The sequence below is a fragment of the Anolis carolinensis genome, unplaced genomic scaffold (assembly GCF_035594765.1).
Source record: "Anolis carolinensis isolate JA03-04 unplaced genomic scaffold, rAnoCar3.1.pri scaffold_10, whole genome shotgun sequence".
NCBI classification, from domain to species: Eukaryota; Metazoa; Chordata; class Lepidosauria; order Squamata; family Dactyloidae; genus Anolis; species Anolis carolinensis.
The window spans coordinates 3,299,087-3,312,620 of record NW_026943821.1 but is presented as its reverse complement, the minus strand read 5'-3'; the positions used below and the strand labels follow the sequence as shown (position 1 = coordinate 3,312,620).

General features: G+C 42.8%; 1 protein-coding gene across 1 annotated transcript; it reads left to right on the top strand.

Annotated features, from left to right (window-relative positions):
* The first annotated feature begins 3,024 nt into the window (after window positions 1–3,024).
* On the top strand, window positions 3,025–8,551 carry sycn (syncollin). The gene has a single exon (XM_008122792.3). It carries the CDS (start codon window positions 5,347–5,349, stop codon window positions 5,842–5,844), a length of 498 nt encoding a protein of 165 aa, XP_008120999.1. The 5' UTR covers window positions 3,025–5,346; the 3' UTR covers window positions 5,845–8,551.
* Window positions 8,552–13,534: the final 4,983 nt, after the last annotated feature.

Below are 13,534 nucleotides of genomic sequence, written 5' to 3'. Positions count from 1 at the left end.
CATATTGAACTACTTTTTCTGTCAAATTTGTTGTTAAACATGATGGTTTGGTGCTTAATTTGTAAGATCATAACCTAATTTGATGTATAATAGGCTTCTCCTTAATGTCTCCTTATTATCCAACATATTCGCTTATCCAACGTTCAGCCGGCCCGTTTACGTTGGATAAGTGAGACTCTACTATATTAGTATTGTATCGTATTACAATATAATATTATGAATATTATATGTATATACAATATGTTATAATTATTATATATTATTGTAAATTATATTGTGTGTGTGTGTGTATATATATATATATATATATATATATACAGTAAAGTCTCACTTATACAAGCTAAAAGGGCCGGCAGAACGTTCGATAAGGGAATATGTTGGATAATAAGGAGAGATTAAGGAAAAGCCTATAAACATCAAATTAGGTTATGATTTTACAAATTAAGCACCAAAACATCATGTTATACAACACATTTGACAGAAAAAGTAGTTCAATATGCAGTAATGCTATGTAGTAGTAAGTAAGTAAGTAAGTAAAAGTTTATTTGTATACCGCCCTCTCTCCCAAAAGGGACTCAGGGCGGTTTCCAATATAAAATCAGCATAAAACATTGTACAATAAAACACTGAAAACACTATAAAACGCTATAAGAATTAGAAACGAAAACAAAACATAACAATTGACTAAAACAATCACATAAGCAGAAGGAATATAATCACTCAAATAACATGAATCCGCAAAGAAAGAGGGAAAAAAAAGACCACTGGGATGGAGGAGAGGATGGCCTGGAGGGACCACTAGAACTAAAATGCAATGTGATATTCTAAGATATTCTAAGTAATTACTGTATTTACGAATTTAGCACCAAAATATCACAATGTATTGAAAACATTGACTACAAAAATGCGTTGGATAAGCGAATGTTGGATAAATGAGACTACTGTATTGGTTTGAAGCAATGCTTTGCAAGATCTGCATACTTTTGCAGGATAGTGGGAGTTGTAGTCCAAAACCAGAAAACAGTTTCAGGAGGATTATACAGTAGAGTCTCACTTATCCAACGTTCTGGATTATCCAACACATTTTTGTAGTCAATGTTTTCAATACATCGTGATATTTTGGTGCTAAATTCATAAATACAGTAATTACTACATAGCATTACTGTGTAATGAACTACTTTTTCTTTCAAATTTGTTGTATAACAATGTTTTCGTACTTAATTTGTAAAATCATAACCTAATTTGATGTTCAATAGGCTTTTCCTTAATGACTCCTTATTATCCAACATATTCGCTTATCCAACGTTCTGCTGGCCCGTTTATGTTGGATAAGTGAGACTCTACTGTATATCTCTGGATCCTCCCCAGCATAGAACTGGATTAATTCTGCAGTGCAGATGCACCCTCTCCTTATTGCGGCAAGTCATCAAATACTATACTATTGCATTGTCTGGTTGAACTACAACTCCCAAGAGAAAAGAGGAGATACTATCAGGTGCGTCTACACTGCAGAATTAAGGCAGTTTGGCACAACTTCGAGATCCCATGTACAGTAAAGTCTCACTTATCCAAGCTAAACGGGCCAGCAGAACGTTGGATAAGCGAATATGTTGGATAAGAAGGAGAGATTAAGGAGAAGCCTATTAAACATCAAATTAGGTTATGATTTTACAAATTAAGCACCAAAACATCCTGTTATACAACAAATTTGACAGAAAAAGTAGTTCAATATGCAGTAATGCTATGTAGTAATTACTGTATTTATGAATTTAGCACCAAAATATCACAATGTATTGAAAACATTGACTACAAAAATGCGTTGGATAATCCATAACATTGGATAAGCGAATGTTGGATAAATGAGACTACTGTATTGGTTTGAAGCAATGCTTTGCAAGATCTGCATACTTTTGCAGGATAGTGGGAGTTGTAGTCCAAAACCAGAAAACAGTTTCAGGAGGATTATACAGTAGAGTCTCACTTATCCAACGTTCTGGATTATCCAACACATTTTTGTAGTCAATGTTTTCAATACATATGCAGATCAATATGCAATTGGATAATCCAGAACGTTGGATAAGCGAGTGTTGGATAAGTGAGACTCTACTGTAGTTTCTTTGCACTTATTTGTGCAAGAGAAGTCCTTGCAAAACTACAAATCCCAGGATCTCATAGGTTGGAGCTATAGCAGTTCAAGTGGTGCCAAGCTGCATCAATTCTGCTGTGTAGACACACTCGCTTTACCTTTCCATGGAGGGAAAGCCACACCTGGAGGCCTGGGAAGAGGCAGACGGAGTAAACAATACACTTGAGTGGAGTGAAAGGCCAAATGTTCCAAGCTGGAAAGATTAGATATACGTATATAGATATATATAAATACGGGAGCAGTTGGGGAGATAAAGGCTGGGAGGAACACAACTGGTAAAGGAAGAGATCCAGACTTCCAACATAAGGAAATCTCACCCTATCGCCTTTTGGAACAAAATTACAAAGGGGAAACCGAGGCAGTGTGGCACAAAGGCCTTCCTCCATTGCAAGGCATTGCCTTAGTTTCCCCTTTGTACCATCCCTTGTATGATCAATATAGATAGATAGATAGATAGATAATATAAATCTTAAAAACAGAATTCAACTTAGAACTCTCTGAAAAGGATAATAAAATAAATAAATAAAAACCATGTAAGGTCAAGGTTTCCCCTGACTTTAAGTCCAGTCGTGTCCGACTCTGGGGGTTGGTGCTCATCTCCATTTCTAAGCCGAAGAGCCGGCGTTGTCCGTAGACACCTCCAAGGTCATGTGGCCATTGGCAGACTACATGGAACGCCGTTACCTTCTCGCCAGAGCGGTACCTATTGAACTACTCACATTGGCATGTTTTCGAACTGCTAGCTTGGCAGAAGCTGGAGCTAACAGCGGGCACTCACTCCGCTCCCCGAGTTTGAACCTGGGATTTTGAATCTGGATCAGACATGACTGGACTTAACAACAGGGGAAACCTTTTCCTTTACCTTATAATCTTTTTGATCAATATGTGTGTGTTTATCGATCTATTTGTATGTATGTGTGTATGTGTGTGTATGTATACCTGTGTACTATGTATGTATATAATACAGTAGAGTCTCACTTATCCAAGCTAAACGGGCCGGCAGAAGCTTGGATAAGCGAATATCTTGGATAATTAGGAGGGATTAAGGAAAAGCCTATTAAACATCAAATTAGGTTATGATTTTACAAATTAAGCACCAAAACATCATGTTATACAAATTTGACAGAAAAAGTAGTTCAATACGCAGTAATGTTATGTTGTAACTACTGTATTTACTAATTTAGCACCAAAATATCACAATGTATTGAAAACATTGACTACAAAAATGCCTTGGATAATCCAGAAACTTGGATAAGCAAGGCTTGGATAAGTGAGACTCTACTGTATATGTATATATGTATGTATGTGTGTGCATGTGTGTATGTATATATGTCTCTCTCTGTGTGTGTATATGTATAAATGTGTGTATATGTACTATGGTTGTATATAATATATATGTGTATATGGGCCAGGCTGTGGCGCAGCTGGCTAGTAACCAGCTGCAATAAATCACTACTGACCGAGAGGTCATGAGTTCGAGGTTAAGCCCCAGACCATAAAATAGCCTGGCTTGCTGTTTACCTAAGCAGCCCAAAAGACAGTTGCATCTGTCAACTAGGAAATTTAGGTATGCTTTATGCGGGAGGATAATTTAACTAATTTACAACACTATAAAACTGCCAGCAGCACGCAGAAAGGAATGAGGAAGTCCAGCACTCGGTGTCACTCATGGAGGATGAAGCAACAGCTCCCCCTGTGGCCGGAATCGAGCATTCCCTCATGAAGCTGGAAATGTTAAATTGCCTCTGTGTGTGTCTATACTGTATGTTGTTTGTCTGTTGGCATTGAATGTTTGCCATATATGTGTTCATTGTAATCCGCCCTGAGTCCCCTTTGGGGTGAGAAAGAAGGGCGGAATATAAATACTGTAAATAAATATGTGTGTATGTTTATGTGTGTGTGTGTGTGTATATGTCTATGTATATATGTGTGTGCACTATAGAATCATAGAATAGTAGAGTTGGAAGAAACCTCATGGGCCATCCAGTCCAACCCCATTCTGCCAAGAAGCAGGAAATCGCATTCAAAGCACCCCCGACAGATGGCCATCCAGCTTCTGTTTAAAAGCCTCCAAAGAAGGAGCCTCCACCACGGCCCCGGGGAGAGAGTTCCACTGCCGAACAGCCTTTCTCACAGTCAGGAAATTCTTCCTGGTGTTCAGGTGGAATCTCCTTTCCTGTAGTTATCTATATATAAAAAAGAGTGATGGCATCACGGCGACCCACAAAACAACAAAACTACAGGCCTCCCAACCTCAAAATTTGACAACACAACCCATCATCCACGCCTCTAGGTTGATACAACAAAAAGAAAAGAAAAACAAAGTCCTAATTAGAGGGAGAGCAATAATTGTTTTTATCCAATTGCTGCCAGTTTAGAGGGCTACGCTCCGCCCACTTGGTCTCCTAGCAACCTACTCAGTCCAGGAGACAGGCACAGTTAGGCCTCAGGCCTCTTCCACACTGCCTATAAGATACAGATTATCTGATTTTAACTGGATTATATGGCAGTGTAGACTCAAGGCTATATTACCCATTTAGAATCTTATATTATCTGCTTTGAACTGGATTATCTTGACTCCACACTGCCAGATAATCCACTTCAGTGTGCATTTTATACAGCAGTGTAGAAGGGGCAGTTCCAGGCAGATAATATAAGATTACAAATATACAGTAGAGTCTCACTAATCCAACATAAACAGTGTCCTCTATCCTCACCACTTTCACAGTACACAAACAACCAAATGCATACTAAACATAAAGACAACCATACAACAGACATTCAATACCACCACAACCTCAACAATTTCTCACCAACACCACCAGACAACGCCACAGCAACGCATGGCCGGGCACAGCTAGTGTATATATAAAGTATAAATGTGTGTGTATTAAATGTGTATTTGTATGTATATATGTATGTATATATATATATGTAATGTGCGTATATTTGTGTATGTATATATGTGTATGTGTGTATATGTGTCCGTGTATCTATAAAAGCATGTGTGTGTGTGAAATGCCAATGGCCTTGGTGCTGCAAACAGCGCACCATCTGCATGTTCTCCATCCCTGACCTAGAAATGGGGAAGAAACAACGTCTTCTTATGGATCCAATTATTGATCGAGCGGACTCAAGGCCCTTCTGCAGCTGACATCGTTCTCACCCGTATCTTCCTCCCAGACCTTGGCTCTGTCCCCATGTTCTATCGGCCAACCTTGGCTGTTGAAGGCCTTGCCTATAAAAACGCCTTCCGCTCTCTGGGGCCCAACCATTTCCATTGGGCAATAGGTATCAAGATGAAGGTCTCGGCCACGCTCTTCCTCTTGCCCGTCTTCTTTGTCCTGGGCTGGGCCCAGTGTCCAGTTCCAGCCGACCTGAAGCGGGAGGACGGCACCAAGGCCTGCGCCCTCCTCTACACCGAGAACAGCCCCTACTACGACCAGTGCTGTGCCGGCAACGTCATGGAGGTCGAGCCCGGCGAGGACCAGCCCTACATGCCGTCTGGCTTCAACAACAAGGTCTCCTCCGTAGTGGTGGCCCAGCGCTGTGAACTCAACGTCTGGTCCTCCAAAGCCAAAGGCGGCAAGACACGCAAGTTCAAGGCCGGGGCCTTCCCGCGACTCCAGGAATACCGGCGGGGCATCTTCGGAGACTGGAACAATGCCATCTCCGGCTATTATTGCACCTGCAGCTAAAGCGGGGACCAGAACGGTGCCAAGTCCGACTAGAAGAAACCGTGCTTGGATCACATAGGACAACACAACCTAAACCAAGACTTGGTAATACTGCAAATATTAAACCCTTCTTGTTTTGCCCTGAAAGCTCCTTCTCCAAAGGCTCTCGAAGTCTGGCCCATTGCTAGATAATAACTATGGCTGTCAGCTTGAAGCCACCAAGAAGAGACCTTGCTTGGATCCACTGTGATTTGCACCCAGACCTTGCAATGCCTCAAACGTTAAATCCTTCTCTCATCTTGCCCAGAAAGCTCCTTCTCCAAATGCCCTCGAAGTCTGGCCCATAGCTAGATAATAACTATGGCTGTCAGCTTGAAGAGATCTTACTTGGATCCACTGTTGTAGATTGCTAACAAGGGCTTTCTGCTTGGAGCCACCACGAAGAAACTTTGCTTGCATCCATCATACCCTGACACTACGATTTGCACTCAGATCCTGCAACTTCTCAAACATTAAACCCTTCCCTCGTCTTCTGCAGAAAGCGCCTTCCTAGAATCTCTTCTGCTTTGAACTCTGACCCATTGCAACATACAGATGGATAACCATGAGTTTTGACTTGTGGCAACCACAAAGGGACCTTCCTTGGATCCACCATGATTTGCACCCAGACCCTGCAACATCTTGAACATTCTCTCGTGGAAAGATTCCCAGAGTCTCCTGTTTCTCCAGAGTCTGGTCCATTCCAAGATGATGACATCTTCTTCTCCAAAGCCAAGGTACTGATGGAGAACCACGGCTTTCCTCTTGCAGAAGCCAAGAAGAGACTTTGCTTGGATCGATGAAACCTTGACACCCAAAGGTCTCAAATATTAAACTCATCTTTCCAGAAATGACAACAACAACAACTCCATTTCCTCCTCTAAGTCTGGCCCATGGCAATATACAAATAACAATGACTTCCATTGTGTGGTGACCAAGAAAGGACCTTCCTTGGATCCATCATGAGTCGCTCCCAGACCCTGTAACTTCTTCTCATCTTCCCAACAACAACAACAACTCTTCCTCGTCCTCTAAGTTTGGCACATTGCAATATACAAATAACAATGGCTTCCATTGTCTGGCGACCAAGAAGGGACATTACTTGGATCCATTGTGAGTCACCCAGACCCTGTAACATCTTCTCGTCTTCCCAACAACAACAATAACAACTCTTCCTCCTCTAAGTTTGGTTCATTGCAATATACAAATAACAATGACTTCCATTGTCTGGCGACCAAGAAGGGACATTACTTGGATCCATTGTGAGTCACCCAGACCCTGTAACATCTTCTCGTCTTCCCAACAATAACAACAACAACTCTTCCTCCTCCTCTAAGTTTGACTCATTGCAATATACAACTAACTATGGCTTCTGTTGTGTGGCGACCAAGAAGGGATTTTCCTTGGATCCATTGTGAGTCACCCAGACCCTGTAACATCTTCTCGTCTTCCCAACAACAACAACAACAAAAACAACAACAACAACCTCTTCCTCCTCTAAGTTTGGCTCATTGCAATATACAACTAACTATGGCTTCCATTGTCTGGCGACCAAGAAGGGACCTTCCGTGGATCCATTGTGAGTCACCCAGACCCTGTAATGTCTTCTCGTCTTCCCAACAATAACAACAACAACAACTCTTCCTCCTCCTCCTCTAAGTTTGGCTCATTGCAATATACAAATAACTATGGCTTCCATTGTGCGGCAACCAAGAGAGATCTTCCCAGAAACAACAACAACAACAACAACAACAACAACAACAACAACTCCTCTTCTTCCTCTTCTTCTTCTTCTTCTTCCTCTGCCTTCTCCTCCTCCTTCTTCTTCCTTCTTCTTATTCCTCCTCCTCCTCTTCTAAGTTTGGCCCACTGCAATATACAAATAACCATGGCTTCCATGGTGTGGCAACCAAGTGACCTTCCCAGAAACAACAACAACCCTTCCTCCTCTTCCTCTTCCTCTTCCTCTTCCTCTTCCTCTTCCTCTTCCTCTTCTTCTTCTTCTTCTTCTTCTTCTTCTTCTTCTTCTTCTTCTTCCTCCTCCTCCTCCTCCTCCTCCTCCTCCTTCTCTTCTTCTTCTTCCTCTTCTTTCTTCCTCTTCTTCCTCTTCCTCCTCCTCTTTCTCCTTCTTCTTCCATCATCTTCTTCTTCTTCTTCCTCCTCCTACTACTACTAATCCTCCTCTTCTTCATCTTCTAAGTCTGGCCCCTTGCACTATACAAATCATGCAACAACCAAGAAGAGACCTTCCTTGGATCCATCATGATTTGCACCCAGACCTTGTAATGTCTCAAAACATGAAACCTTTCTCTCATCTTCCCCAGAAAAGCTCCTCTTTCTCCAGAGTTGAATCCATTCCAAGATGGTGCGATGCAGATGGAAAACGACAGCTTTCGTCTCTCGGCGGTGGAGAACCCACTGCAGAACAGAAGGCATCACTGCCACAGAAGTAATGTCCCAAAACATACCGTTCCATGTGCATCTATTCCCCTCCCAAAAGAACAATAGGCACGACCGGACGGGTCCGAAAGCGCCCAGTTTGGCTCCATTTCTTGACCGCTTTGAGCTGTCTTGCCAGTCTTCCGTCTCTTCCATCTTTTTGTGTGCAAATCCATCTCCCCTTTTCCGCCTCCCCAATTCTCGGCTATTATTGTCGCCGCTAAACGTAATTAAAAGTGAAGCAACATGACTTTGGAAACGTGTCTCTCTGTTTTGTATGTAGCTCAAGGTCAGTCGGCAACGAGTAGCTTTTTGGGTTCGTTTCCCCCCCCCCCCCCCCCACCGCTTGTAAACATTTAATTGGAAACAGCTTCTTCTTCTTTTTTGCAACAACCCCGGGAGCGGAATACAATAATCCCCACCAAGCAAAACGGTTTTCAATTTGCTTCTAGTTCCTCAAAGGCATTGCCAAAATTGGCAAGGGAAGCGGGGGACGATGGGTTTGGATCGGGGCCAGCAAGGCCCGACTTTTCTCAGTCTGAAAGGCTTTGAGAAAATGGGATGTGGGTCTTTACTCCATTTTCCACCCAAAGGAAGATGGGAATAATAGAAACAGTGGGTTGCTGTGAGTTTTCCGGACTGTCTGGCCATGTTCCAGAAGCATTCTCTCCTGACGTTTCGCCCACATCTATGGCAGGCATCCTCAAAGGTTGTAGGTCTGTCGGAAACTAGTTTACCGTATATACTCGAGTATAAGCCGACCTGAATATAAGCCGAGGCACCTAATTTTACCACAAAAAAACGGGGAAAACATTGACTCCAGTATAAGCCGAGATACCAATAAAATTACTGTATATACTCGAGTATAAGCCAACCCGAATATTTTTTTTGCAGTTTAATAAACTTTTCTTATGTTTTTATGATAGAACCAATTAAGGAATGACATTTATAACCCAGAACAAAAAATCTGTTACCATAGAATAAGTGCAGTTTGACCCCACTTGAACTGACATGACTCAGTGTTATGGAAATCATGGGAGTTATAGTTTTACTAAGAGTTAATCTATGCTGACAAATGAATACAGTTTGGAAAACACTTGAACTGCCATGACTCGGTGCTATGGAAATCATGGGAGTTATAGTTTTATTAAAGGTTAATCTATGCTGACAAATGAATACAGTTTAGAGAACACTTGAACTGCCATGACTCGGTGCTATGGAAATCATGGGAGTTATAGTTTTATTAAAGGTTAATCTATGCTTGATGACCGAGACCCCGGCTTTTAAATTAATTTGAACCCGCAGCGGAGAGTTCCACAGATCCATCACCAAAAGGAACGGAGCGGGACCGCAGCAGACTATTATTAAAAGATCTTTTTTTCTTCACTTTCCCCTTCCCTGAACTATGTAACAAATCCCCAATAAAAGTAGCATTCACTTTTAACAGTAACACTCTCTACCTGGTTATTTTGTGTCTTTCCCTGACTCCTTCTTTGGCATGAAATCCTCTCTCTCTCTCTCTCTCTCTCTAACCCGTCCGTCCTTTTGACTCTGGTTGAGGCTTCTCCGCCATAGATTAATACAGAGGACGATACAAATTGGCTCATATCTTTATCAAAATTACCCCTAGAACGCTCCTCTTTTAGTCCTAACCCTTTCTAAGGCTCCTGACTCGAAGACCACCAACGGAACCGAAATCGGTCCAGTTCTCGGCGCCTCATCAGCTGACTGTCAAACGGAACCGACTGCTCTTTTCAAGCCGGACTGCTCTCTTCCAGCCTTAGCCCGGACTTTCCTATCCCCGCGACCCGCGGGATGGTTTTAGGAGATCCCTGGTCCCTTTCTGTGAACTGGGGATGGGGGGATCGCTCTCCCGCTGGGAGACATAGTTCTCCAAGGACCCTCACCCCCTCTACAGCTGCCAGGAGGGTGCCCGGACGGGTGCCCTCCACGTTTCATTCATACCTTCATAATTTTATGAAGGAGAAGAACACTCTTCCCCAGACCTATCCCTGAACTTGTGAAATCTTATACTTCCAAAGACTGCAACCCACATGTGCCTCTTCCCCATGCCATCTCTATGAATTCCTTCCACCACAGATGAACTCCTTTCCTCATGTATCCGTGAATTTTCATATTCTATGTACCTGAACATCCTCATGAATCACTGTTGTATGAATTTCTAATCGTTGGGCTACCTTCATGAATTATGAAATCATGCTGCTAAAACTCCACTTTTATGAATCTCCATATTGGGTTCCCCAGATGTTGTGAACTTCGTTCTTATCAAATGTTTTCAAATTGTTTATATCATTCATGATTCCCCTTTATGCAATGTAACCCACCTCTATGGATTCTCCCTTACTTCCTTGAAATCTATCTATCTGCCTATATGTATTTGTACTCTTTGGGATCCCCGGAAAATATGTATTTTTCCCAGCTGGGTTCATATTCCAACTTTATTTTATTTTTTCATTTTATTTCATATAATTGCCAAGTCATGAAATCAGATAGGGAATATTTCGAAACTCCACTTGAACCCCAGGACCTGCCCCATTTCCTATGACCCAGGTTTACCTTCCCAAAAAAAAACAAAAGGTTAATCCGCTGCCGCTTAACCTAATCAGATTCAGATTGCATGGACAATATAGGGCTTGAATCGCCGAATTCGGAGTATTTTGACCTAAAGGTGATTCGCCCTCAAGGCAAACATTGTCATATCTCCTCCAAAAGGAAACCCAGGACATCTCAGGAAGGTGCCCTGCTGGGCCCATTTCCACCCATCCTTACTTCCACCTCTGACACCCCAAGGCATATCTGAAATCAGTGTACATGACAGGGACCCCTGATGGCTGTCATTAATCCCTTTAGAATCCGGCCGGGCAGGAATTAATCTGATCCTTCCTGCTCAGTCACTTCATTGTTTCAATAACTCCTGCCTTCTCCTCTCTGATTGGCCCGAGTGGGGACAAAAAGCAGCTCCCTATTGGGCCAGCAGAGCAAGGCGGGAAACGAAAGCCCGCCTCGTTCAACACTCTAGCCTATCCGCGATCAGATGGGCGGGGGAGCGGGGCGGGAAATTCAAGGGGCTGTCAGACTGAAACATTGTATAAATATGGCTTTATTTTGGTTATATGGTACGCTAGTAGACTGAATGATCGCTACTAGTGTCCTTTTCAGCTGAATCGCTCAATAAAGACTCCTTGGCGGATTTTCCTTCAACTTTGGCGGACCTTCTTCATTTCGGCTCCAGGTTGTATTGCGGCTCATATTCTCCTATTGGCTCCGCCAAGGTCCGTTCTCTCAGGACCGGATCGGCTCTCTCCTTAAGGGGCCCGATCCCCTAGAAACGCGGTCGACAACATGCTGACAAATGAATACAGTTTAGAGAACACTTGAACTGCCATGACTCGGTGCTATGGAAATCATGGGGAATTGTAGTTTGCAAACTTTGGCAGAGAAGGTCAAAGACTTTGGGAAACTACAACTCCCAATGGTTGCATAGCATTGCCCCATGGCTGTTCAAATGATATTGCTCATTCTATAGTGTAGTTGCACTTTCTGATTCAGTGATATGGGATCTGTAGTTTCCCTGCCAAAGAGTGCAAACCACAGCTCTCAGGATTTTATAGCATTGAGCCATAGCTGATCAAACAGCATTAATTCCACAATGTAGGTGCAGCTGTAATGCTATACATACACAGTGTTGATAGTCCTGGCAACACCTCCAAATGATATTTGTGGGACTACAACTCCCAGAATCCCCTCCCTCTAGGATTACTGCAGATGGGGGATTCTAGGATGTCCATAACATTTTATTATGGTCCAAATACGTTTTTTCTCCATAGGTGTTTTTTGGAATTCTGGAATTCCCAATGTCCCTGCTTTCAGAGTGTTGCTCTTTATTTACTGTCCTGGTTTTAGAGATTACTAGCTTGGGGACCCGGTGATGCCCGGATCATTTGAGAATGGTATTATTTGTCTTTTAATGTTATGTATTCTGTTTGGAGTGGGTGAACTACAATTCCCAAAATCGTGGCTGAATCCTCCCCAAACCCTTCCAGTATTATAAGTTGGCCATTTTGGGCGTGTGTACCAGGTGTGGTGCAGTACTGTCTGGATGGGGCGAACTACTGCAATTTCTAGATTCCTGGGGCAATTGCCCTGAAATATCTATCAGTATCCACAGCAAGCAATATTCAGTCTGTGTGTCAAGTTTGGTCTAGATTCGTCATTGGCTGGGTTCAGTGGTCTTTGGATGGAGGTGAACTATCACTCCCAAAATCAAGGCCCCTTCCCACAAACACCTGCAGTATGTTCAGTAGATCATGAGGCTTTTCTGTATGAAGTGTGGTCCTAGTGCATTGTCGGTGGGGTCAGGGTTTATCTGGGTGCAGGTGAACTATAACTCCCTTTTTCCCAAGCTTGTCCAATATGTTGTATTGGTTATGGGGGCTCTGTGTGCCAAGTGTGATGCTCATTCATTGCAGGTGAACTATACATCCCAGTACCTACTACTCCTCAACTTCCAGTCCAGTTCCCCTCCAAACCCACCAGTAGTCAACTCTGGGCATATTGGGTCTGCATGGCAAGTTTGGCCGAGAGCCATCATTGTTTGTGTTAATAGCATTCTGGGTGTAGGTGAACTACAACTCCTCTATATTCCCCGGTAGGAGTGACAGGGCTCTGACTTGATGCAGGGTGAACTACAACTTCCACCATGTGGAGTCAATCCCTAAACTCCTCCAGTAAGTTTAGTTGCAGCTCAGTTCTGCTCTTTGTTATGCAGAGAGATTGGAAAGGAAAGGGCAGTGGGCGGGGCCATGCAAATTCTACAGCAATAGAGAACCCTGGGATGCCTTCCTATGGTGGAAGAAAAAGCAAAATCTAGGATGAAATGGTCCCCAAACGAAAGCATTCCTTGGGTGGTGGGACGTAGTGTTTGGGAAGGACATTGGCAGGGGCTGGGCTGCATGTTCATGGCGCTCGCTGTAACCGTAATGTCAGTGGAAAAGAGTGACTTGCTAGATTCTTAACCCTGGGAAGTATAGCTTGTTTGGGGAGGCTGGAGGCTGTCTGTGTGAGCAGACATTCATGCCACATACACACATATGGGTTTTCGCTTTTATTATGGATTTAGATTAGATTTAGATTATAGATTAGATTTAGATTAGATATTGTTCTGTATTATTATACCACAGTAATTATTACATATTATAATTATAATCTTATA

Excerpts from the sequence above, each read along its gene's own strand:
- sycn (XM_008122792.3), top strand. The coding sequence starts at position 5,347 with ATGTTCTATCGGCCAACCTTGGCTGTTGAAGGCCTTGCCTATAAAAAC.